Below are 26793 nucleotides of genomic sequence, written 5' to 3'. Positions count from 1 at the left end.
CTGTGCCAAACTCAAACATGCAGCTTATTCAATTCACCTGTCAGCTCCCCACAATCCATACCCTTAAGTAGGCCCCTTCCACCCTGAATCAGAGTATATCTCTGTGACCAATAGGAAGTAATGGTGAGTAACTTGTGCAACTGGTCATAAATGACACATTGGTGTCTTTCTCACTTCTGTTGGGGCAATCACTGTATAGGAATCCAGCTGTGATGTCTTGAAGACATCCAAAAAGCCCAAGGAGGCCCACTTGACAATGAACATGAGGCCTTCAGTCAGAAGCTACATGCCAGCAAGTGATTGCAGCTGACATCAAGATGGCACATGAGGGACCTTGAGCCAAGACTCCCCAGCCAAGGAACTCTCAAGTTCTGATCATAGAAACTGCAGGAAAATAAATGTTTCTTATTTTAAGCCACTAACTTTAGTAAAGATTTGTAATACATAACTAATATACAGCTTTAATTTTAAAAGTTACCTATAGTAACTGAGAACAATATCTGTAAAAGTTCTATTTAGACATATCTGGGTGCAGTGGCTCATACCTGTAATCCTAGCTACTCAGGAGACAGAGATCAAGTGGATCATGGTTCAAAGCCAGTCCGGGCAAATAGCTCATGAGATCCCATCACAAAAATAACCAATAAGATAAAGGGCTGGTGGAGTGGCTCAAGTGGTAAGCTGACTAGCAACCATGAGGCCCTGAGTTCAAACCCCAGTACTGCCAAAAAAAAAATGTTCTATTTGAACCTAAAGTAACTAAAAGGTTGAAGATTTTTATAACTTCAGAAATTCGGTATTTCCAAAAATACATCTTACATTGGCCATTTCTTAAGAATACGTCAAGCCAAATCAAATTTTAGATTAAGCATTGATGAGCAAAATAGAATGTTAAAATATTAATTTTCCTTAATTTAAAGTCTAAAAGTCTAACAAAATATTTTTATTCATGCATAATAAATTTTAAAAATTTGAAAAAGAAAAAATTTTTAAAAGAATGAAAATTTAATTTCTAAAGCTATAAAGTCTGTATTGCTTTTACTGAATCAACTATATGTTCAATTAGCTTAGGAACAAATATACCTATGAACTAAAAACTCATTATACATCCTATTAAGAATCAAACTTTCTAAATGTTAACTTCAAAACCAAGTAAGATGCTACAACATGACTGAACATTATTCAAAATGAAAGTCAGTCACAAAAGACCACAAATCTTATGATTCCATGTATAGGAAATGTCTAGAAGAAGCAAATTTATGGAGATGGAAAATAGGTAGCTTGCCTAAGACTAGGAACATACAAGGAAATGGGCGGTGACTACTAGTGAGTAAGGAGTTTTTTGGGAATGATGAAAATGTTCTAAAATAATGGTGATGGCTGCACCATTCTGTGAACACACTACACCTTAAATAAGTGAGCTGCAGTACATGAACTATGTCTCAAGAAAGCTGTTTATTTATTCATTAAGAGACAAGGTCTCCTGTGTTGCCCAGCCTGACCTTAAATTCCTGGGCTCAAGCAATCTTCCTACCTTAGCCTCCTGAGTAGCTGGGACCACAGGTGTTTGCCACTATGCCCAGTTAAAGCTGTTTTTTAAAGAAGAGAATCAAAGAACAAGGACTACTAAACATCAGAGGATACTATTACCTCTGACAGTGCATGGGTTCTTTTCCAAGCAATGTAACATCACTGGAAAATGAGTGCTGCAGAACCTTCTCTTAAACACAGGCCAGTGATAACTGGGTATGCAAATCACTGGGTGAAACTGAGAAATGAAGAACAAGCAATAAGATAAGAAAAAAAAATTAGTGTGACTGTATAGACACTTTAGTGTCTGCTTTTAAAGGGGCCCTTGGAGAGTTGGCCCTACAACATGGTGAGCTTGTGTCACAAAGGAACGTGGTGACCAGTGTGGACAGCTGAGCAGTACCAGGCTCTGAACTAGAATGCAATTAAAATTAGCTCTTGGATTTAGGAAGCTACTCAAGAAAGGAAAGAAAAAGGATGTTATTAATTCAATTAAGTTTTCTTTTTTTATTTGTTTGTTTTGGTGGGACTGGGGTTTGAACTCAGGGCTTCATGCTTGCTAGCCAGGTGCTCTACCATTTGAGCCACTCCAACAGCCCTTTTTTCTGTTGGATCTTTTCAAGATAGGGTCTCACCTGAACTATTTGCTGGGCTAGCTTTGAACCGTGATCCTGAGCTCTGCTCCTGAGTAGCTGGGATTACAGGTGTGAGCCACCAGTGCCCAGCAAAATTATGTTATCTTTAGAAAACCTCATATTAGAAAACAAAAACATTTCTATATACATAAATATAAAATTTCTGTAATAATAGGAAAAAGTATCAATATAAGAGCAAGTTACATCAAAAGAAAATTAAACTTTATATATGCTACTATGGTTTGAATGTAACTATCCCTCCAAAATCCATATGTTGAGACCTAATAATCAAAGTGATATATCAGAAGGTAAGGAATAGCTAGGTGCTGGTGGCTCATGTCTGTCATCCTAGCTACTTAGCAAACTGAGTTTGGGAGGATTGCGGTTTGAGGCCAACCCCAGTCCCACCCAAAAAAGAAAAAAAAAAGATAAAGAAGAAGTTATTAATAACCTGATAAAGGAGGCACAAGAAAGCTGCATCTGTCCCTTTTGTCCTCTTACCATTGTGTGAACCCTAATCTTGTGGAGGGCACAATAACAAGGTGCCATCTGGGAAGCAGAAGTAGCCAGTCACTATACACCAAACCAGCAGCTTCATCTTGGGCTCCCCAGTCTCCAGAACTGTGAGAAATAAATTTCTATTGTTTATAAATTACCCAGGTTCATGTAAGCACACCAGGACTAAGGAACTTATTACACCAATAGAAATGAATCAATAGAAACCTTAGGGAAGGATAAAGGGTTAAATATTTTCTAACACCCCCCCCACACACACCCTTACACCTACCTGCAACCTCAGAAAGTGACCTTTCTGAAGTGAGAAATACACTCACCTGTCCAAACTAAAAGAATGGACTCAGAGACATGGAGTATCATGAAAGTAAGTCTTTAATGGTGGTCTTGCAAGATGGGTGCCTGGTGAGCAGACACACCCAAAGCAGTTAGGACAGCATTATATTCTGTAATGTGCAAGTTTTTCCCCCAGTTCCTCATTGGCTGAGTACTATGAGGTGTGTGCTCTTTCCCAGCCATCCCCTAAATTTCCTATTGGGCTATTTTAAAATATGCCCCTCTTGGGATTGGTCAAATTTTAGGAGCAGGCTTTAAGTAGTATCTACCTCCCTTTGTGGCATGTGCTTTCCGGCACATACTCAGTTTTTACCCATTTCCTCATTCTATCCTGATTTACCCCTCCCAGTTTAAGTTCGTTATCAGTTGCCTCCTCCCCCAACACCTGCAAGCTGATATGCAAGCCATTTTAAATGCCTTTCCTTGAAAATGGACTACCACTGATTTCATTTCTAACAGGCAATAAGGTCTTTACAGATGTGATTGACTAAGATAAGGTCATGCTCCCAGGGTTTGGGGGGGGTGCTGAGTTCATTGAGGACCTGCACAGCAGCACAGTAGAGAAGGCGGCTATGTGAACATGGAGTAAGAAGTTGGATCACCAAGGGTTTCTGGCAACAACCAGCAGCAGTTGATTCTTTTCTAGAGCTCTTAGAGGCCATGGGCCTGCTGACATCTTACTCATGGGGCTCTGGTCCTTGTAAAAGAAAAAAGTTCTGTCTTTTTAAGCCATCCACAAAGGCTGGGTGTGTAGGTCACTGATAGAGCAATTGCCTAGCATTTGCAAGGACATGGGTTTGATCCCCAGCAATGAAAAATTTAAACAAAAAAGAAAAGGAGGAGGAGATCAAGAAAGAAAGAGGAGGAAAAGGTGGAGATGGAGAAAAGGAAGGAGGAAGAGGGGGAGAGAGAAGGAGAAGAGGAGAAAGAACTGCTTTGTTAAAGCAGTTATAGGAAATTATGTAATCCATGAAATATGGCCACCAGGCCACCAGAGGGCACTCTCTGGCAGCAAGTACTGGTAGCACAAATAGTCCCTAGTTTATAGAGAAAGCCTAACAAGTAGATGTTAAAGTTACAATTTATCACTTTAAAAACTTACAACTATTATTACCTTCCTGAATAATTTCTAATCTTTGCAATAGCCTTGCCACTTTTAAAAAACACTTTTGGGCTGGAGGCATGGCTCAAGCAGCAGAGCACCTGCTTTGCAAGTGCAAAGCCCTGAGTTTAAACACCAGTCCAAAAAATGAAAGACCAAGAAGCACTGAAAGAACACTCTTGTCCAGGTGTCATTTCACATCACTGGAATGTCTCTGTAGGATGCACATTTTTTATTTCAACAGATGGGATCTCTTTGCTCTCCAAGGAGGTAGTCCCACAGTTACGCTCACTGGAAATGTTCAGAATGGCTTTTTCCACAGGATTGGCAATACTTTCCCAAGTTAAGAAGTTAAAAATAAAAGCATGCTTTAGACCAAATGGTGACATGGGTGCTAAGGACAGAGCCAAGGGTCCTTGAGCCCACATTTCCCAGCACAGATGTTTCATCAGCCTAGCGGGCTGTGTGTAGAAGATCCCCCAGTCTGCCATGCTCCCTGTCAACACCAGCTTGGGCTTAGCTGATTCTCTTTCGTGCACGAAGCCCAGGCCTCCAGACACCATACTTAAATGCTTCATGCCACATTTGCAGGAGAATATCTTCCTCGAAATCCTCTTTTACCTTGATTCACTCTGAGCCCAAAAACCAGAAACCAATTCCAGGACACCAAAGAGACAGTCACCATGGTGACCTCAAGAATAGTCACATACCTGGTTGTCCTGCCTGCTCAAGCCCTCAAGGGCCTTAAATAGCCCCTCCCTAAGCCCTGAGGCACAGATCGCTTAGGAAAGGACAGAGGAGCTGCAGATAGGTGAGGGAGAACCTCCAGAACTTACTGCTCCCTGTCATCTCCATGACACTCACACCACCATAGTCCTGAGCCTAAGCCACTTCAAGGTCCATCCCTGGGAAGGGCAGGCAGTGAAGGACTGGCAATGCAGAAGAGGAGGTGGGGAATTACCGTGCTCTCTGTTCACCTCTTCTTTTGGCTCAGGAACCTGACCTTCATCTTGCTTCCCAAATGACATTGAACCCCACTCCTGCCCAAACTTGCTTCTTGCAACCCTGTCCTTCTTGTTTTTGTTTTATTTATTTTTTTATTATCATATTATTGTTACACTGGGTGTACATTGTGACATTTACAAAAGGTCTTACAATATATCATAGTTAAATTCACCCCTCTTCATCATTCAACCCTGCCATTCTTATAGCAAGACAAGAGCCAATAGTGCTTCCTTTAAAGTGAGGCTATAAACAACTTCTCCTTCCCCTCTCTGCCTATGGTGTTATCTGCCTCTAGCAATTTAATACTGGCAGACTATATCCAGGAGGACTTCAGTAAATAGCTGTAAACAATGGAACATAATGGTTGTAGATGGTTGGTGTCTTCCTTTGCAGAACATAACAGCAGATAACCTAGTACCATTTAACAACACTTCCCTAAGCATCTCTGTAATATAAATTCATTCAACCAGCAGCAATCATAAAAGCTAGCACTATAATTATTCACATTTTACAGATGAACAAGCTGAGGCACTGAGAGATTGGACCACTTGTCCAGGGTCACACAGTGAGCAGCTAGCAGAGCTGGGACCAGTTCCTGGGAGCAGGGAGCTTCCTCCTCTCCATCATGTCACCTCACTCCTCTACGTGCTTGGTACCTAACAGGTGTTTGGCTATTGATAGATGGATGCAGATGAAGGAACAGGGTGGATGTTCAGTCCCCCAGACAGGAACAAGACGTCCAAAGGAGAACTCTGAACGTGCCATGTTGCAGATAAAGGCTTTGGTAAGAACCAATTACTCTAATGATTTAGGAAACACAATAGAGTGATAATCTCACTAAGTGAGAGCAAAGCCAATTGAAGAAGCACCACATCATGTTAGTTAAAAACCCACTGGAACACATCCCTACTCTGGGCATATACACACATGGCTGTGCCCATGGTGGGAATTTGCCCTGCCACTTCCCTGTTACTTCCCCTCTAGGTTGACACAGATCTGGTCAGTTCAGGTTTTCATGGGACAGATGGCCCCAGGTGGCTTGCTCCCTTTAATTCATTCTCCCTTGACCCTCAGGAACATACAAAGTTTTCCTCCCCAAACCACTCTTTTACTAAAAGACTTGCTCAAAATACCAGCCTCTGTGCAAGGCTGCACTAGGTACCAGTAAAAGGTCCTTCCCTCAACCCTGAACTTGAGATGGAAATCTGGCTGGATAACTCAGGTAAATTCTGATGGCTGATGCAACAAATCACCACCAGTTCAGTGGCTTATGACAAACTTATTATCATATAGTTCTTCTTCTTCTTCTTCTTCTTCTTCTTCTTCTTCTTCTTCTTCTTGCTCTTGTTCTGTACTGGGGTTTGAACTCAGAACCTCACATTTGCTAGGTAGGCACTCTACTACTTGAGCCCTGTACCCAGGCCTTATGGTTCTTGAGGTCAGCAGTCCTAAAGTCAAAGAGTCCACAGAGCTGCAGTCCTTCTAGAGGCTGCAGGAAAGGACGTGCCTATGTTCCTGGCTTCTGGCTCCTCCCCCATCACCAAACCAGCAGCATAGCTTCTTTACCTCTGCTTCTTTCACCTCTCCATCTCAGCCCCTCCTGCCTCCCACTAAAAAGGTCTGGTGATTACACCAGACCAACCAACGTGGATAACCCAGAACACTCTCCTCACATCAAGATACTGAATCAGCCAGGCATGGTGGTGCTGGCCTGTAATTCCAGCTACTGAGAATGTATGAGGATTGCTAGTTCCATAGTTTTGAGCAGCATAGTGACACTTTGTTTCAAAAAAAAGGCCTTTTGCCTTGGTAAGCAACAATCACAGGTCTGGGGTTTGGGGTAGAGGGGGTATCTTGGGGGAGGGGCACTCGCCTGTCTACCATAACGACCTGTGCTATTTCCAAACCCCTTCTCTTTTCCCTTTTGCAAGTCACAACTCCTTTGAAGAACAAGTCACTTTTTGTTCAGTTCAGTGGGCCTAGACGTAATCCTGAGCAAGGCTATGGGCAGTAATTGACCCTAACATAGATGGGTCTCTTGGTAGTTTTCCCAATTGCAATTTTAGAGTCCTGTCATATGTTTTATTTTCCCTGAACTTTGGGGGTGTAGGCCATGTGTAGCTTTTAAGTTATTCCTAAACCCTTAGCTACCAACTGTTCCACCTCAGCCACAAAGGCCAACCCATTGTCTGCCCCAATAGACACAGGTATTCCAAATCAAGGGATGATTAACAGGCACCTGGCCACTTCTCGGCTGGGCTGTCTCAGTCCTTGTTGGGAAGGCTTCTAACCATCCTGAGAAAGTGCAGACAAACACCAGCAAATATCGGGAATTGTTTCTGGCACACAGACTGCATCTTTCACATACTATCTTACTTATGCCGGAGAGCTTGAGGACATAAAAATTCTGGGCCACGGTGATCTCAAGAGCTTTCTACCCTGATTGAGTTCCTTCATGGAACTGTTTGACAAATGTGGGAGCCGGTGACTCAGGTATGGCAATGCAGACATCAGTAAACTACCAGTCTGATAGAAAATTTCCTCCTTCAGTCTCAAACCCAGGCTGTTCTTCAGATAAGGGTCCCATTCAGATAAGGGGCACGGGAACAAGGCAGCTGCCAGTGAGGCCAAGGTTTGTCCTCCTGTGAGGGCTCTTAGCTTGCCTTCCCTATCAGCATTTTGGTTTTCCTGAACAGCTGTTGTCTCTTTCTGGTGCCCTTAGCAGTGCATGACTGCTACTTGCTTAGGAGCTCATACAGCTTTTAGTAATTTTAGAACTTTTTGTTCATATTTAACACTTTTTATCCCGAGTTAGAGGCCCCAACTGGCATTAGTCATGCTTTTCAATGACACCTTCCAAAGCCACTATGTTGTAGCTAGCAAAACGTCTGCCTTCTCAGACAAATTTGCTGCTATCTGTGAAATATTCAACATTAGGATGACTAATGGGCTGGTCAGTCAAGACTGGCCAGCTGGAGAACACCTCATCCATAATCTCTGAACAGTCATGCTCTGGTGGGGCTGAATCAACCAGTAATGGTGGCTGGGTTTAGAGTCTTAATAACCTCTAGACAGACATGCAAGTTTTCACATAACGTGCTTTGATATCTGACCATTCAGGAGTTTGTTAACCAATCATTTTCTTTATATTCCATGAGAGTCAAAACACAGTGGGGAACTTGGACTGTGAATTCTTGTCCCAAAGTAAGCTTGTCTGCTTCAGCCACCAAGATGGCAGTAGGCACCAAGGCACACAGCAGGGCAGCTCAGGAAACTGCTTTGATAAATGAGCCACCTGGCAGTGCCAGGAACCTAGCAGCTGGGTCAAAACTCCTACAGGGGTCCTCAGTCTTTCATGTACATATAGGAAGAAGGGCTTCATCACATCTGGCAAACCCAGAGCAGGGGCATTTGTGAGTGTCCCCTTAATTTTTTTAAAGGCCTTTTCTTGCTCCTCTCCCCATACCATGGGTTTCCATTTTCCCTGCTTTGTGGCTTTATAGTGGGGTTTTGTCAAGAGAAAGTAATTGGATATCCAGATCCTGCAGAAACCTGAAGCTCCTAGAAATTCTCTAATCTGTACAGTGGCACATAAGGGGGGTTGGGGATTCCTTGGGGTCCCCCACTAACATGGGTTTCTCTGGCTTTTTACAGTTTTTCCTGTACCTAGAGGCTGCTGCCACCCTGGCTACCATAGCCCTACATATTTTCACAGAAGGTCCTAAGCTTGCCAAGAGTCAGCTTGACCCTGTAATCTCCATTAAATCCCCCCTTTAAGTTCTTAAGCATGCATTCTAGGGGGGTGTTCTTACTCTGACTTCCTCCCATTCCTCCCGTTTACCAGGCATCTAGATAGAGACAAAGACTGAAGGGATGAGGGCTGTAGAGAGGAGGTAAAGGGTTCTCCTCTCCAGTACACAGGGGAAAACAAATAACACCACTTGCTTTGTCCATCTCTGGCTGCTCCCCTCACAGGGATTTAGGCATCGCTTGGCTGTAGTGAGTCTATTTAAGCCCCAGACTGGAGGCCCTGTTAGGGCTCACCCTAGACCATATGAACTCACCATGGACCCGCAGATCAGGACCCCACACTCACTTCGTAACCAGGCTATGTCTCAGGCTCTCACTTTCACACACTCACACAGCACAGTACATCCACCCCATTCCCGAACCTGAAAGACATGGTTTCACCCCAAATGGTGGTTACTAGGGTATCTTTGGGAGTTGATCAGACTCCCCTCTACCTCCTGAGGCAGGCCTGAATTTGAACCTGAGTTCTTACCAGTCTAATGAGTGGGGCTCCCAGGTTGATTCCTGAGCCTTTTCAGGTTCCTTTGCACAACTGGAACTCACCTCCTTGGCTCACTGGAAGAGAGGCTCCCTCCTCTCGGATCAATGCTGTCTGGTGGCACCTGGTAGGGCAGCCCTCCCAGCAAGCTGGGGACACTGAGCCAGAGACAAGGAGGTGAAAACACCACCTTCCAAATCCTAGATGAGCACCCCAGAAATGTAGGACAGCTCAGAGAGAGAGATGGGACACCACAGTTTTCAGGAAGCAAGTTTATTAAGCAAGCTGGCAGTGACTCAGAGGACTTGAATGCAAACACTGAGCCCCAAGAACAAAGGGGGCTTTCCTTATATACCATTTAGAGGGGGTTACAGAAATGGGGGGTTTTACAACTTGTTCCATAGGTAATCACATGTTATTTCATTGGCTGCTTTAACCTCTGGGGCAAGGTAAGCCTTTTCTGATCTCCAGGTAACATTCCCCAACTCCAGATTTTCTTTGTTTCATGGTGGCACTCATTAACTCTCATTATCATTTTATTATCTCCCTTCCCCCTCTCTGCCTTCCTGCCACATCAGTTCAAAGCTAGCCCAGGCAAATAGTTCACAAGACCGTATCTTGAAAATACCCATCACAAAAAGTGCTGGTGGAGTGGCTCAAGGTGAAGGCCCTGAATTTACACCCCAGTACTGAAAAAAAAAAAAGAAAAAGAATGAGGATAGTTATCATAAGACTATCTGAAGGAGCCTGGCACCTCCCCTCATTGTCTTTCCATACATCTTCCCCTTCCATTGGTGCCCACTTCCCCTTTCTGCTTCTACACCACAATATACAGAACATGGCTCTTACCAGATGCTGAACAGATACCAGTGCCATGATCCCAGATCTCCAGAACCATGAGCTAGATAATACTCTTTTCTTTATGAATCACCCATGCTCAGGTATTTTGTTATGGAAACAGAAAGTGGACTAAGACATGGTCCCCTCTGGTTGACTCCAGCCTCCAGTATTTCCCCCAGAATCCCTGCCCTCAGACCTGCACTCTATCTGGCCTTTGCTTTCCTTCCTTATAAAGCTCCAGTGCCATCCCATCCTTTCTTCTGTCCCTAATGGCCATAATCCAACATGCTTATCCTTTTTGGCAAACATCTTTCTCTCTGATGTGTGAACCTCAAACTCAGCCACTGCACCCCAGCCTGCTGTAGCAGCTGGACACTTGGGAGGAGAGGGAATAGTCAAGAAGCTGATCAAGGTCCCCTAACATTTATGACCATGGATCCCAAATGGGTGTCCAATTCATATAGTCAGTGCTGCCTGATTCCCAATCAATCCACTTTAGCACGCTGCAAAATCTCCCAAATCAATCTTTCTCAGTGATGACCTCAAATTTCTCATGCCTCCAAGAGCCAACAGATGCCTGCAGGGCCTCCATTGCTCTAACTCACTTGGAAGCAGACATACTGGTCTGGCCTTCCCTTCCATTACTAAAGAATGGGGGGCCTTGCTGTCAAGGCCTCCACCAGCCTGAGCCCAGATCCACCATCATGTCTTCCTGCACATTTTGTTCCAGCACTTTTTTTTTTTTGGTGGCACTGGGGTTTGAACTCAGGGCCTCATGCTTGCTAGGCAGGCTCCCCACCACTTGAGCCATTTCACTAGCCCTTGTTCTTGCACTTATTCTCTCTCTCCTTCACCAATGTTTACCTTTCTCTGAGATTATTACCATTAGACAAACAGGCTTCAATCTCTCACCTTTTGAAACATTTTTTGGGGAGAAGCAGCTCACTATGTTGACTAGGCTAACCCTGCATTCCTTGCCTCCTGGCCTCAAGTAATCCTCCTGCCTTACCCTCTCAAGTAGCTGGGACTACAGGTGTGGGCCACCATGCCCTACTGCTTCTCAAACTCTAAAAAGAACTTGAGTCTCTTTTCTTATCATAAGGAAATTAAGTTAGGAATCAATAACAGCATGGTAGCTGGAAATTCCCAAATGAGCTGGAAATTAAAAGCAAGCAAAAAGAAATTTTAAATTGTTGGCCAAAGAAGATATCAGAAGATAAATTAGAAAGTATTTTATTAGGATATAGTCATTGTACAAGGGGGATTCATTGTGACAATTTCAAATAGGCTTATATTGTACATTGATTAGATCACCCCCACCATCTCTCCCCTCAACTCCCTCCCTGCCCCTAGAAAGTATTTTGGCCTGAGTAAAATAACATGTCATTATCTGTGGGGTACCGTTACATAGTACTTTAAGGGAAACATATAGCTTGTAATTCCTATTTGGATAAGGAATGATCACATCAATGATTTCAGCTTCCATTGTAAGAGACTAAGTAAAAAACAAATAAACCCAGCAGTCTGAGACTGGGGCAGGAAGATCCTGAGTTGGAGGCCAACTTGTGCTACACGATAAGTTTCAGGCCAGGCCAAGCTTGGCAAATAAAACTCAAAGTAAGCAGAAGAAAGAAGGTAAAGATCAGAACAGAAACCAATGTAACCAGAAAAAAGCATGGGAAAAAAAAAAAAAGCAGTGAAACTAAAGGTTGGTTCCTTGAGAGAGGAAGGGGAGGTTAAACCTTTAGCCAGACATCAGAGAGGGAGAAAAAATGAAAAAAGCAGGACACAGTGGTACACGCCCACAGTCCCAGCAACTAGGAGGCTAAGGCAGGAGGACCTCAAGTTCCAGACCACTGTGGGCACCATATAGAGACTCTATTACTAAACAAAAAAAAAAAAGTGACCCTCCTGCCTCAGTCTCCCAGTAGCTGGGATTACAAGCATGCACCACCACAACAGCAAGACCCCCATCTCAAAAAAGCAAAAATCAAAACACTGAAGAAGAAAAAGAAAGAAAGCATGAGGGCTGGGGGAGTGGCTCAAGTGGCAGAGCCTGGTAAGCACAAAGACCCTGAGTGCAAATCCCAGTACTGTCAAAAAAACAAAAAAGAAGATAAAGAAGGCTTGAATACCATTTGTATCCTTCCAATACAGTTCCAACTAGTCTTTAGGAGAAAAGAAGGCAATACAGGGTTGAGGCCCACAAGGAGACTATGGTAGATGCCCACCCTCCTAAGCTCAGGTGTTGACTTGTAGAGAAGGTAGAATCCAGGCAACAAAGGCTCAGGTAGTTAGCCAGCTGAATCATGATGAGAGCATAGCTGTGCTCAAATCTCAAAGTCACTCATCAAATGCACTGGATCAAACACACTGGGATTACACTGAAGATGGGTGGAGTTCTAATTACAAGGCCAAACCTTGCCACACCTGAAATTTTGTTCTGGGCACAAAGATCTCACTGGGAGTGGAATCATACTAACCTAGACCTGTATAGACCTATCTATACAGGTGAGTACCCTCGTTGGAGAAAGCAAAAGGCAGACATCGGGTTAAGTTAGGATTTAATAAAAGCATTCCTATAGAGAGTCTGGCACACAGCAAACATTCCCTCCCGTTTGGAAACTCACGGGAATCACAGAGCCGTGGGCCCCGCCCACACCTGTCAAGTCACAGAACATCCTTTGGCTAATTCCCCCCTCTGAGTTTTTCCTAACCAAGCAAGAGGATAATGCCCAAAGGGGCAGTTACTGCGTCTAAGTAATTTCGCTGTCTGCTAGACAAAAGCGAATGTTTGCATATTGCAGTGGATGATGGGCTTGTGCCCAAGAAAATTACTCAGCACTTGTTTTTCTCCTTTTGGGGTTTTCCCAGAGTAGTTGCTTCAGTCCAACTACCGCGAATCCGTAGTTGCAACTGGCCCTCCACCGTCCAGTGCTGCTTTGGGGCTGCACGTCTGTCTGCAGACCACCGCTGAGCTGGGAGCCTGGACCCGGGCGGCGCGGGGAGGAGGCGGACCCCGGAGTCGGGGCGTTACGAAACCTTGGGCAGCAGACAGCCCCTCCTCGGAGGGGAGGGACCGACACCCGGGGCCTGCTCCTCCAAGAGTCGCGGCACTGGATCCCAGGACTTAGTTCTCCGCTGCTGCTCTGGACACAGACTCGGCTCCGCCGCGCGCATCCCACGAGGTCCGCTGTCCACGCCGGGTGCCCGCGCTGCCCACCCGGCCATGTCGTCCTGCAGCCGCGTGGCGCTGGTGACCGGGGCCAACAAGGGCATCGGCTTCGCTATCACCCGTGACCTCTGCCGCCAGTTCTCGGGGGACGTGATACTCACGGCCCGGGACGAGGCGCGGGGCCGGGCGGCGGTGCAGCAGCTGCAGGCCGAGGGCCTGAGCCCGCGTTTCCACCAGCTGGACATCGACGACCTGCAGAGCATTCGCGTTCTGCGCGACTTCCTGCGCAAGGAGTACGGGGGACTCAACGTGCTGGTCAACAACGCGGGCATCGCCTTCAAGAGTAGGTGCGGGGCTTGGGGGGGGGTGGCCCCAGGGGACACTCCGAGGGTGCAGAGCAGCGAGCGACAACCTCCCCACCCTCCCACTTGAGTGATGTGGGCGGACCGCGCCAACCCCTGGGGATGCGCTCAGCTTCCGCGATGCAGGGCGGTCTGCGCTTTGCGCGGCTCACTGAGCACCGATGACCGTGGCAACAGATCCAGTGCGCCCCACCTGCCCCGTGGGCCGGCTGCTTGTGCGGGCCTGTGCGCTCCCGGGCCCCTCCCGGAACTTTCAGCTGTGACTGTTTCCAAGAAAACCGGCCTCCTGGGAGGGAACCACGCCTGGCTAAATTCATCGCCATTCTGTCCCGTACCAGAAGCCTTTTCTCAGGAAGGGTCGCCAAAATCACTAGGGCTTTCGCTTTCCGCGAAACAAGGGCGCATTCATAGATGCCAGGAGACATCTGCTCCGGACAGGAAATGAGCCTCTAAAACACAATTAGCATGCACTTGCACATTAGTGGGGTTTGTACTTTGCTTAATGGGGAGCTTTGATAGGTTCTGGCAGAAAGGAAGAGAGTCCTCGTTCCCTCCTCCTCCAGGGAGCTCATGTTTGTTTACCAAATTTGTAAGTGTGGTTTTAAGACGCATCTTCCTTGGGGGTGGGAAGATCAAGGAAATTCCTTATTCTAACAACTAACTAGTCGATTTAGAAAGTTACTTAGCTGTGGTGTGCTGGTAATGTAAGGAAATAAAACAGGCCAGCTTCACTTACCACAAAGTGGGGCAGAAAAGCCTAAGACAAGACTGAGTAAGGATTGTGAAGGGAGAGGTCTCCATCCCTTTAGCCCTGGCACGCACTCTTGCTGTTTACGAGACCGCAAGCTGCCTTGCACAGCACCTCCAACTCGGCCAGAGGAACTTTGAGAACGGGATGGGGCAGGGGGAAGCATGAGCTTCCCTACCCCCAGCAGCCCTTAGCCTTTGGCTGAGAGACAACAGGTGAAAGAACCCTTTGTGTGCTGGAAACCCCTTCAGCTCAAAGTGTGGGACCTGCAAACCTGAGCACTCACTGTTCACGCAGAAGCTCTGGCCTCACACCAGCTGAATCAAACCTTGCATTTTAACCAGGCGTCCTGGCGCACTGTTGGAGGTCAGACTGGGCTACATAGTAATAACCTGTCTTTAAAAAAAGAGAGAGAAAGAACGGAAAAGAAAAGACACACCCCTATAATCCTAGCTACTTGGGAAGCTAAGATTGGGAGGATCGCGGTTCTAGGCCAACCTGGACAAATACTTGGAGAGACCTCCCCCTCATTTCCCAAAAATAACCAGAGCAAAACGATCTGAGGTGTGGCTCAGTGTTTTGTAATCGCGAAACCTTGAGTTCTAAATCCCAGTTCCACTGGGGGAAAAAAAATCCACATTTATTTTAGCATCCCTCCCCCCAACCTCCTATGCTCAGAAGGTGTCACTGGAAGCCCAGCAGTCCTAGCGTTCCGGGTGAGAAATGGGTGCCACCTGAAAGCTGCGTTTCCCGGGCCCTTTCGGTACGGTGCTGATGCTCACTGAAGTTTCCCAGCTACCAAGCCGAGGTTTAAAATTGTCCCAAAGTAGCCAGTGCCGGTGGCTTACGCCTGTAATCCTCGCTACTCAGGAAGCAGAGATCAGGAGGATCTCAGTTCTAAGACAGCCTTGGCAATCTCGAAAAAATATCCTTTACAAAAAAGGGCTGTGGAGTGGCTCAAGGTGTAGGCACTGAGTTCAAACCCCAGTATGCAAAATAAATAACTAAATAAAATAAAATAAATGTTTCAAGTTAGCTTGTTTTTCCTTCAATTAACTTATGCCAGGATCAACTTTCTCAGGAGTTTCCGAGGGAAATGTGACTTTCTTTGTTTCCTTCTCTGTTTGAAAGTGGATGACCCCACACCCTTCGACATTCAGGCTGAGATGACGCTGAAGACAAACTTTTTTGCCACTAGAAATGTCTGCACCGAGTTACTGCCCATCGTGAAACCACATGGTAAGTCGGGTGAGTGGATTGTCCGTTGGATCTCTCAGGAAGGAAGGCGCACAGGCCCCCTGGGCAAAGCTGCCCCCAAGAGTCACCCAGGGCTGCTCTTTCTTTTAGGGGGAAACAATAGAAACTCACCTTATTTTCTCAATGTCTGGCTCTTCCCTTGAACGTTCAGCTTTTGTTTTCAGAAATATATATGGAAGATCACAATGTCACTGGATCTGTGTCATGAACCCAGCCCTCAAGGACAGGGTACTGCAAATCTGCAGTCCTCTGACCAATCTCTGAGACTTCTAACTCCCTAAGGATCAGCCCACACTTAGCTCTTCTGGGGGCCCGGGGAATGGTATCTGCCCCAGCTTTATGACTCCCAGTGTTCCTTCCTTCTCCTCCTCCTCCTCCTCTTCTTCCTCCTCCAGTGGTACTAGGGCTTGAACTCAGGGCTTTGCACTAGCTAGGCAGGCACTCTACCACTTGAGCCACACCTCTAACCCTTTTTGTTCTGGTTATGTTGGAGATAAGATCTTGCTTTTTACCAAGGCCAGCCTGCTTCCCACCATTGCTGGCATCAGCCACCTTGCCCAACTTTTTTCTGTTAACATTGGATCTCATGAGCTTTTTACTTTTTTTGCCCAGGCTGACCTCTGGAATAGCTTGGAATGATAGGCGTACCTCACTGCACTTAGCTATTGGTTGAGATTGGTTCTCCTGAAGTATTTGCCTGGGCTTGCGAGATCCTCCCCATCTCAGCCTGCCAAGTAGCTAGGATTACAGGCTTGAGCCACCAGTGCCTGGCTCCTTTCTTCTTGTACCAAACTTCACATACTGATTTAGAAAAGACAAAAGAAATTTTCTTTATTAAGGGGCCATGCTCCCCAAGTCTCAATAAATACATTGTTTCTTTCCCACAAAAAATCATTCCCTGCCTAAGCGTTGTGCTGAGTGCTGGGGACACAACGGTGAGCACCACAGGCAGAGACCATCCCATCCATGGAGCTCGGAGTCCAGTGGGGAGACAGACATTAACAAAGAGTTGGAAGTATAAAGTAACAGATGTGCTGGGAGTGGGGCTGGATGGCTGACTTCCCTGAGGATTTTCTTTCCCAAAAAGATAACCATGATTCTTAGGAAGAATTCCGTAGTTCTCAAGAGATACAGAATTTTCTTAATTTAACATTTTGTTTTAAAATCTGAAAAAGGTATGTGTTAAGAATTGTACCCATGCCCACTGGTTCCCTCCCTGCCAACTCCACAGGTAATTCTATTAGGTTCCTAGTGGGATGGGATCATAGAAGGTCAGGTAGTGCTATAGGTGATGGTTTAAGGAATCTTTGGTCTGGGTGCATGGGGCAAGTGAGTGATAAAGGGGGTGGAGTTTGTAAATGCAAGTCTAAATGCACATTTTATTTTAAAATTTATTTATTTATTGGCAGTGCTAGGGTTTGAACTCAGGGCCTCATCTTGCTAGGCAGGTGCTCTACCACTTGAGCCACTCCACGAGCCTTTTTTTTGTGTCAGATATTTTCAAGATAGGATTTCCAGAATTATCTGCCCATACTGGCTAGGAACTGCCATTCTCCTGATCTCTGCCTCCTGAGTAGCTAGGATTACAGGCATGAGCCGCTGGTGCCTGGCTAAATGCACATTTTAAAGACTCCCCTTTTCACACAAAAGGTGAAAGTCAGCACAGTATGTTCTACCTTGCTTTTTGTTTGGTTGTTGTTTTTTGTTTTGAGCAAATAGTAGTAGTTACTATTGTTTTTGGAGAAACTGGGGTTGGTGCCATGCTGCTTGAGTCACGACCCCAGCCCTGTTTTTTGTGTTGATATGGGATCTCCCCATGTTTCTCAGACTGGCCTGGAGCTCCTGGGCTCATGTGGTCCTCCTGCCTTTGCTTCCTGAGCAGCTGGGATGACAGCCACACACAACCATATCCAGTGCCACCTTGCTGGATTTTTATTTCCCATATCTGGGCTCTTTCTGATTAGAAAGTTTTCTTATTCTTTATATGACTGCATAATATTCCATTGTAGAGATGTCTTTTACCAAGTCATCAGAAGTCTTCTCTCTGGTGAATTTTATAATATGAGAATTTGAGAGCTACCCTCATGTCACTGCATCTCCACTTTACAGAGAGGGAAACTGATACCCAAAGAAGTGATCACAGGCAGGTAGTAATGGAGCTGGAAACAGTCTTTGGGCTTCTTGATTTTACCACCCAATCAAATTAGGATAATTCGCTCTCGTGAAGTGAGTTTTACAGTGCCAAATGATGTAAACCAAGCCATTTTGAAAGAGAATGGAAGGTTCTAGGGAGGGTTGGGCTTGGCCACACTCCAGATTCACCAAAGCAGGTGAATCACTCTCTTTAAAAACCCTGTAACATTACTGCCCAAAGAGGGAATTCCTGGTTTATAGTGTGCTGAGAATATTTGTGACTTTAAAAAGAACTTCACGTTCACCTGAGGGACAAAATGCTAAGCATCATTGCTTCTTCCTTTCTCTTTGTTTAGATTTAAGACATTTAAAGAGCCCCGCCCTCCCCGCAGTGCCGGCCGAGCCGGCCTCCCCTCAGTCTCTCCTGAACATTGAGTGGCCCTGATTGTATTTCCCGAGTCCATTGAGGAAGCCGAGGCTCGCCCTATGCCATAGTGTGCCTCAGTGTTCCCTGCGTCTTGCTGCGGCCGCGGCCAGCAGAGCCCCGGGCTGGGGCAGGAGCCGCGATGTCTCAGACAGTGCAGACAAATGGAACTCGACCATTAAGCAAAACATGGGAACTCAGTTTATGTGAATTACAACGAACACCTCAGGAGGCAGTAACAGATGGCTTGGAAATTGTGGTTTCACCTAGAAGTCTACACAGTGAGTTAATGTGCCCAGTTTGTTTGGATATGTTGAAGAACACCATGACTACAAAGGAGTGTTTACATCGGTTTTTGTGCAGATTGCATTATCACAGCCCTTAGAAGTGGCAACAAAGAATGCCCAACCTGTCAGAAAAAGCTAGTTTCCAAACGCTCACTAAGGCCAGACCCAAACTTTGATGCACTCATCAGTGAAATTTACCCAAGTCGTGATGAATAGGAAGCTCATCGAGAGAGAGTATTAGCCAGGATCAATAAGCACAATAATCAGCAAGCACTCAGTCACAGCATTGAGGAAGGACTGAAGATACAGGCCATAAACAGATTGCAGCGAGGCAAGAAGCAACAGATTGAAAATGGTAGTGGTGCAGAAAATGATGGTGACAGTTCACACTGTAGTAATGCATCCACACACAGCAACCAAGAAGCAGGCCCTAGTAACAAACGCACCAAAACATCTGATGATTCTGGGTTGAACTTGATAATAATAATGCAACAGTGGCAATTGATCCAGTAATGGATGGTGCTAGTGAGATTGAATTAGTTTTCAGGCCTCATCCCACGCTTATGGAAAAAGATGACAGTGCACAAACGAGATACATAAAGACTTCAGGTAATGCCACTGTTGATCACTTATCCAAGGGTCTGGCTGTGAGGTTAGCATTTGAAGAACTTCGAAGCAAAGGAGAATCAAACCAGATGAACCTTGATACAGCAGTATACCATTTATATAGCAACAGCCAGTGGCCAGTTCACTGTGTTAAATGGCTCTTTTTCTTTGGAGTTGGTCAGTGAGAAATACTGGAAAGTGAACAAACCCATGGAACTTTATTATGCGCCCTCCAGTGAGCACAAATGAGCTTTTAAAAACCAATTCTGAGACAGAACTTTTTATAGCTTCTTTCTTTAATATTAAACATGTACCATCATAACTTTTATGGACAGATCTTGGATATGTTCAGTTTTATTTCTGAGCCAGACTCGTTTACACTATTAGAATCATTTCCTTAATTTAAGATTTACTTTTTGGAAAGGACTGCAGTGATTCAGTGCTTTTTCTTTCCTTTTAGTAATATATCTAAGTTGTGTGCTTTCACAAAGTATGGTTCCATTTGGAGCACCCTTTGACCCAGGAATTTTTCATAGTTCTGTATTCTTAAGTAAAGATCCAGTTAGCATCTTTTTCCTTCTCTCCTCAGTTTTTTAGGCCTATAGAATGTTAAATAATATGTATTCTGATTTCCCTACCCTTTTTCCTTGGAGTCTTGTATATTTATAGTTTTCTATATAAATTGTAGTATCTTCATGAAGACCAAGGCTCACATTTACTATACTTAAAAATGATTCTCATAGGATTATTATTTTCATGGTATTTTCTTCCATAATATCTCATTTTAAAGAGGTTCTTTATGAACTCAGTGTCCATTGTCATGCAATGTTACTTTTTTCCATTTTTTTCCCTTGTATGTTTGGAATTTCTGGTCATGGGGAAGAGAATCAAACAAAATCTTAAGTTCTGTGAGAATATGGTTTATTAACAAACTTCACTGAAGAAAGAAAAGTTAAATTGATAATATGTAATCCTCAGTTGTATATTTAAGAGTTCTTTTGTATTAGTTTTCCTATCACTTCAGTTCCTTTATTATGGTTGATGTTTTTCCTATTAAAATACCAGAGATACAGAGATATTTTGCACTTTAGCCTTGATGAAAAGTACAAGATGTTCAAAGTTTCCCTAATTCTTCTCTTATTGGTAGCCACTTAAGAGTCAAAAATAACATGGCACATAGAACAATGCAGAAAAGCAAAACAAAACTTTGGTTTTGTTTGAAAAGTGTGCTTTATAGTCTTTTGAGTTGCCATATCAGTTTATAAATTTGGTGCTCTGCTTATTACACTATAGAAGCAGGTTACTAGAGTTTGAACCCTGCTTGATACGTAATGAAAGAGAACGCTCTTCTTAGTTTTACATCAAGAAACAGTGTTGGCTGTTTGGGGGCCAGAAGGCTTTGTGATGACCAGTCAGAAACAAGATTGACGTGTCTTATTTTTCATTTCCTACCTGACTCTAGGTATGTCTCCTCAAGTTTATATTATCACAGTATTTACAAAGACATGTTTGCATTGAGAAATTTAACCCCAAAGGGTTTTAATAGGAGGGAGTAGACCTCCTATACCATTGTAACTAAAGTCTGTCTAGTCATTGTAAATATTTACCTGTCAATTTTGACAGATTTGGGCAGCTTGATGTTTTAAATATTGAGCCAAGTATCAAAACTTAAAGGCTTACTCAATTTTTTACCATTTTATTGAAAATATTTGAAATCTGTTTTTACAGTTTTTTTGGTAATCTGTGCCATGAAATTTCAAAAGTACCAAAAATTAAGAGACCTTTTATATTCAATTCTTTTTCTGGTGTAATGTTAAGTTGTATAGCTAATTAATATGCATGTCCACTAAATATAACCCTGATTTTGTGATAAAACTGCTTAGATTTTATTGATGACACATTAGATTAGTGGTTGCATTAAATAACTAAATTACCAAAAAAAAAAAGACATTTAAAGAAACATTTGGCTGGCTTATTTGTTCAAGATTTTGAGAAAACAGGTTAAGTGAACAGTATACCACTAGAGGGAGCTACTTGCCTGCTCTTTGTAGAATGCGCACCCGCATTGTTTCAGGACCTAAAGAGTCATCTGGACCTGGGAAGAAGGTGCAGCTCTTCTCAGAGTTCCTTGGACCCACTTGGTTTCAGGACTGACCCTTTGTGGCTGTCTGGACTCTTGTCTCAGGTGTTTGCCCTCACTCAGATCAAAGAGGCCACCAAGAGATTTGTTTCCTTGAAGGTATCCAGTGGCTCCTGTAATTTGTTTCTTTTCTTTCTTCCTGACTCTTTTAGATTTAATTCCTCCTAGCATCCAAGTGACTGAGAACAAAGCTGTTTAGAAAGAAATGAGGAATACATCACCAGTGCAGGAATCCTGGTGCTGAAATATTTATTGGAATCTAACCATGAGAAAATCAGACCCATTTAAATTGGGGAAAATACCACAAAATAAGACCACAGTCTTCGAAACAGGTCATTGTCAAGTAGACAACAATAGACTAAAGAGATAGGATGACTAAAGGCAGTCCATGAACCCACATTGGATCTTGAATTAAAACAAACAAGAACGCTGTTGGGACAACTGGGGACATTTCAGTCAGGACTCTTCTTGAGATGATGGTGGACACCCGTGTCAGGTAGAGGACATCCTTTTCACATGCAGTCAGCCCTCTGTATCCTCTGGTTCCACATCCATGAAGTCAACCAACTATGGATTGAAAATGTTTCCAGAGGAATTTGTGTCTGTACTAAACTTGCACAGACTTTTCGTCACTATTCCTTAAAAAAAAAAAGAACCCACAATACAACAGCCATTTATACAGCATTTATATGGTGCTGTAAGCTAGAGAGTTTAAAGGGTCTGGGAAGATGTGTGTAGGTCCTATGCAGATACTCTGCCATTTTTACGTAAGTGACTTGAGCATACTCAGAATTTGACATCAAAGGAGGATCCTGGAATCAGTCTCATGTAGGCAGAGAGACCACTATAAATACTAAAATATTTAAAGTGAAGGTTTCTGATAACTGCAACTCAGAGACATGGAGGCAGAAAGTAAGAGTAGCAAGATGCTAACAATTGGTGAGCTTAGGTAAAAGCTATGTGGGCATTTACTGTACTATTTTTGCAACTTCTCTGTAGTTTTCAAACTTTTAAACATTAAGAGTTACCAAAGAAATACATATTACCATTGAAAGTGAGAGGGGAAAGAAGTAAAGACTCAAAGGTCCCTGGTGAGGGGGCTAAGGGGCTATTTTTTGAGGACAGACTGAGGGCATCTCTGTGCAGGGTTGGGGCCCTCAAGGATCTCCAGGACGATGTGCTCCCCACCCAATGTGTGCCTGTGGGTAAGCGCACTTGGAATATGAAGTACAACCTGGGGATCCCATTGGATGCAAAGAATGTGGGTTCAGAATAGTATGTAAAAAAATAATCTCCCCCCCTTGGTGTTTTATAATGCAGAATAAATGTGCACATTCACAGTTACTGGCCTTTTGTTTCCAGAAAGGCTTCAGACCATTGTACAGTTGTGTGGTTGTTGGCCTGCATATTTACTTTTATGTGCATGTTTGTCTCTCAGTAGCTGTGGTTTTTGTTGGTGGTGGTGGTGGTTTTGGTACTAGGATTTGAAGTCAGGGACTTTCACTCACCAGGCAGGTGCTCAACCCCTTGAGCCATGCCCCCAGGTCTGTTTGTGTTGGTGCATTTTTCAGATATGGTCTCACTCTTTCCATTCCCCCACTGACCTCAGACCACAATCCTCCTACCAAACAGCTGGAATTACAGACCTATACCACCACACCCAGTTTGGGGGAAGGTTGGCGGTACTGGTGTTTGAACTCAGGGCCTCGCACTTGCGTGGCAGGCACTCTGCCACTGGAGCCACTCCACCGGCCCTGTTTTGTGTTGGGTCTTGCGCACTTTTTTCCTGAACTGGCTTCAAACTGCAATCCTCCTGATCGCTGCCTCTCTAGTAGCTAGGATTATAGACATAAACCACCGGCACCTGGCCCAGCTTGTTTTTTGAGATAGGGTCTCACAAACTTTTTTTAACTGGGCTGGCCTGCCTTCCATGGAATTGGGATTACAGATGTGTGTCACCACACCTGGCACTAGCTGTGAATTATTGCCATCATGAATATTAATTTATAATAGCTTAATGAATATTAACTGTAGACTAAGGATTAATGAAATCAGAACCAGATGGAGACTCTACCTCTTCCATGTGTGGAAGTGTCCGTACCAAGAGCAGACAAGGGTCCTTCCTAGGTATTGCTTGATCCTGGTTTAGACACTGCAGGATAGAAGTGGCTACACACAGCCTAGTGTGCAGACCCAGGAATGGAGACCCTTAGTCCATGGGAGAGGGCTCTAGCCCTTCTCCTGAGGTTCCAAAGCACTGGAGTGTGAGTATTGAAGGAGGAGGGTGCATCTGTCACTGGAACTGGGTTCTTGGATCTAGAAATGGTGGATACAAGTCTATACCAACTCAAAGGAGTCCTGGTAAGATGTTTTTATTAGGACATCTGCTCAAACTAGATGGGAGATACAGCTCTGACCAAAAGCAAGCCAGGTGGCAGGTCCCCAGACAAAGGCAAAGGAGCCACTAATACAGGGAGAATTCCCACCAAAAGTTCCCATTTGGGTCTTTTATGCAAATAAGGAATTCAAACTCACGGTGATCTGTCCTCACTGTTCAGTGTCTGAGCTTGGTTGTGGGCAGCTCACAGGTCAGCTTTAACTACTAAGGTAAGGTACATTTTCAGAAGGCTGACCCTACATGAGGAGGATGTGTTTGTAGCTGTTGTATTTCTAACTCCAGGGCTGCAGGTGAGGCCTAGGGTCTGCATTTATGTCCTTGTTTGACTTGGCTGTGAAAGCACAAAACAGATGTGATTCCTGAGCCCCTTCCTGGCCTCTGATTACTTTTTGCTTTTTTTGGGTGGTCCCAAGTCTACTACAGACCTGAGGTTCCACAGCCTCACTGCAGAGGGGACCCCTGTGACCAATGGAGATGTGTTCTTCCCCTTGGGAGAACAGGAGACAAAACAGACAAACCCACGGTGTCTGGATCTTATGCCTTCGAGACTCGCTTTTGGTTTTTAATGGCACTTGATGGCACCATGGCTCTGCTGTGTATTGGGTATATTCAAACAATGAGAACTTCCTCACGATCTTCTTCTGGTGTTTTCTTCCTGTTGCAGGGAGAGTGGTGAACGTCAGTAGCCTACAGGGCTTGAAAGCCCTTGAAAACTGCAGCGAAGAGCTGCAAGAGAAGTTCCGATGCAACACGCTCACAGAGGGGGACCTGGTGGACCTCATGAAAAAGTTTGTGGAGGACACAAAAAATGAGGTGCATGAGAGGGAAGGGTGGCCCAACTCAGCTTATGGGGTGTCCAAGTTGGGGGTCACAGTCTTATCAAGAATCCTGGCCCAGCGGCTAGATGAGAAGAGAAAAGGAGACAGGGTTCTGCTGAACGCCTGCTGCCCTGGCTGGGTGAAGACAGACACGGCCAGGGGTCATGGCTCCAGGACTGTGGAGGAGGGAGCTGAGACCCCCGTCTACTTAGCTCTCCTGCCCCCAGATGCTACTGAGCCTCAAGGCCAGCTAGTCAGTGACAAAGTTGTGCAAAACTGGTGACCGTCTGCTTCAGAGTTTACTGTTTAATAAATAGATTCATAGTTTGAATCTATTTCTGTCATTGAGAAGGAATGTTTGTTAGAATCTCTCTAGGACAGGGGCAGGTGAGTAGTTCACGCCTATAATCTCAGCTAGTTGGGAGGAATAGCTTGAGAAGGAATAGCTTGCCAAACAAGACTACAAAAATCCAATAGGCACACAATGGAAGGAATACAAAGAGGGGAAACTGCAAATTCTGCAAGACCCCAAATATCCCAAGTGTATAATGACTCTTCACAGTGTGAAACTGCTACAGTACACTTGGTTATCACACTCATGAAGGCCACATTTCAGATGTAAGGGACAAAGCTATTTTTCCTTAAAGGATCTAGAAAGTATAGAAATACTCAAGGTTTCATTTTTTGGGGGCACCAGGACTGAGCAGGGTGACCCTGCTATTTCTGGTATATTCCATGGGTCAGGTGCTTCTTTTTCTTGACACGATAGCACCTCGAAGTGTCAGTTTAGCTATCATAACCCTCACTTCTCCTCTGGGTGGAAAGAAGTCTGAATCCTACCTCGATTGCATTCAACTTCCTTTTCGTCCCTTTTTATGTCATTAGTTAAATCCAACACCCATTCAGCTAGGCCATAGTTCCTAACACATTTGAATGGCTTTCATACTCTGGTCTCCCTCTCAGGCAAGTGTCCCCTCCAGTGTCCCCTGCTGATGGACAATGGTTGGGGAACTACGTATTGCAGGCTCTTTCTAAGTCAAGGACAGGAAGCACACAAGTAAACAGCCTGCCTCTTTTATTTCTACTTCCTCTTTCGTCGCCAGCCAATCCCACCTGGATCAGCACATAGGCACTCAGAAGACACTTAACTGTCCACCCTGGCCACAACAATGCTTCTCTTGAGAAGCACAGCTGTGGGACCTCCCTGAATGGTCTGCCCAGCATTCCCTGCCTGGAGATCTGCCTCCCCCATTCTCTGCTCCTTCACATTTGAGCTGAAGCAGCCCCAAGGTGACTTCCCCTGCTAGTCTCTGTAAAGGCTCTACCTCTAGGCCCTTTGTCTAAAAAGCGGGACCAGCTGGACTGAATCAGAGCTGGTACTGTGAGTGGTCCATTATGTCTGGCCCCGGGTGGCCTAAGGAGCAAAGGGAGCCAGGCCATAGCCAGAGAAGGACAGCCCTTACAAGCAACATTTACAGGGTGGCCCAAAGAGCAGTCCCCTTCCCAGAATGGTACCCTGCCCTGGCCTCAGATCATTCCTGGAATCCTGGGTTCTAAGATATCCTTGTATCTTTCAAATTTCTCTTTTCTTCTAGCTCAGTTGAGTTGGGTGGTTGTTGCTTACAATCAAAAAGAATCTAACAGAAATGCCTTAAAATGTTTTCATGGTATGCTTTAGAGAAATAAATAATTAAAACTTGGAACTCAAAGGGAAACAAAATCATGCACTGAAAGCTCATTCTCAGCATAGTTTTGCAGAATTCTCAAGAGAATTATGTGAGGTCTATGTCACTCTTGGCACAAGAATTAAGGGAAATTAAGGCTGGCATGGTGATACACGTCTATAATCCCTGCTACTTGGGAGGTGAAGACAGGAGGGTTGTGGTGCAAGGACAGCCCAGTGAAAAAGTCAGCAAGACCCTGTCTCAAAAATAAGACAGGTATGGTGGTATGTGCCTGCAACCTCAGCTACTAGGGAGGCAAAGGTAGGAAGATGGCAGTCTGAGGCTGACCCCGGTAAAAGGAGACTTGCCAGATGCCAGTGACTCACGCCTGTAATCCTAGCTATGTAGGAGGTGGAGATCAGGAGAATCATGGTTTGAAGCCAGCCCAAGCAAATAGTTCGGGAGACCCTATCTTGAAAAACCTTTCACAAAAAGAAGACTCATTGAGTGGTTCAAAGTGAAGGCCCTGAGT

General features: G+C 44.7%; 1 protein-coding gene and 1 pseudogene across 1 annotated transcript; both read left to right on the top strand.

Moving 5' to 3' along the window:
• Positions 1-13116: 13116 nt before the first annotated feature.
• On the top strand, positions 13117-24928 carry Cbr3 (carbonyl reductase 3). Its single transcript, XM_020161934.2, has 3 exons — positions 13117-13767; positions 15666-15773; positions 24444-24928. The coding sequence occupies exons 1-3, from the start codon at positions 13479-13481 to the stop codon at positions 24878-24880; spliced, it is 834 nt and encodes a 277-aa protein (XP_020017523.1). The 5' UTR covers positions 13117-13478; the 3' UTR covers positions 24881-24928.
• On the top strand, positions 15785-21798 carry LOC141423193 (E3 ubiquitin-protein ligase RING2 pseudogene; annotated as a pseudogene).
• Positions 24929-26793: the final 1865 nt, after the last annotated feature.

Source organism: Castor canadensis, chromosome 5 (assembly GCF_047511655.1).
Source record: "Castor canadensis chromosome 5, mCasCan1.hap1v2, whole genome shotgun sequence".
NCBI classification, from domain to species: Eukaryota; Metazoa; Chordata; class Mammalia; order Rodentia; family Castoridae; genus Castor; species Castor canadensis.
The sequence above is the reverse complement of the archived record's forward strand: the minus strand, read 5'-3'. Positions and strand labels throughout refer to the sequence as shown.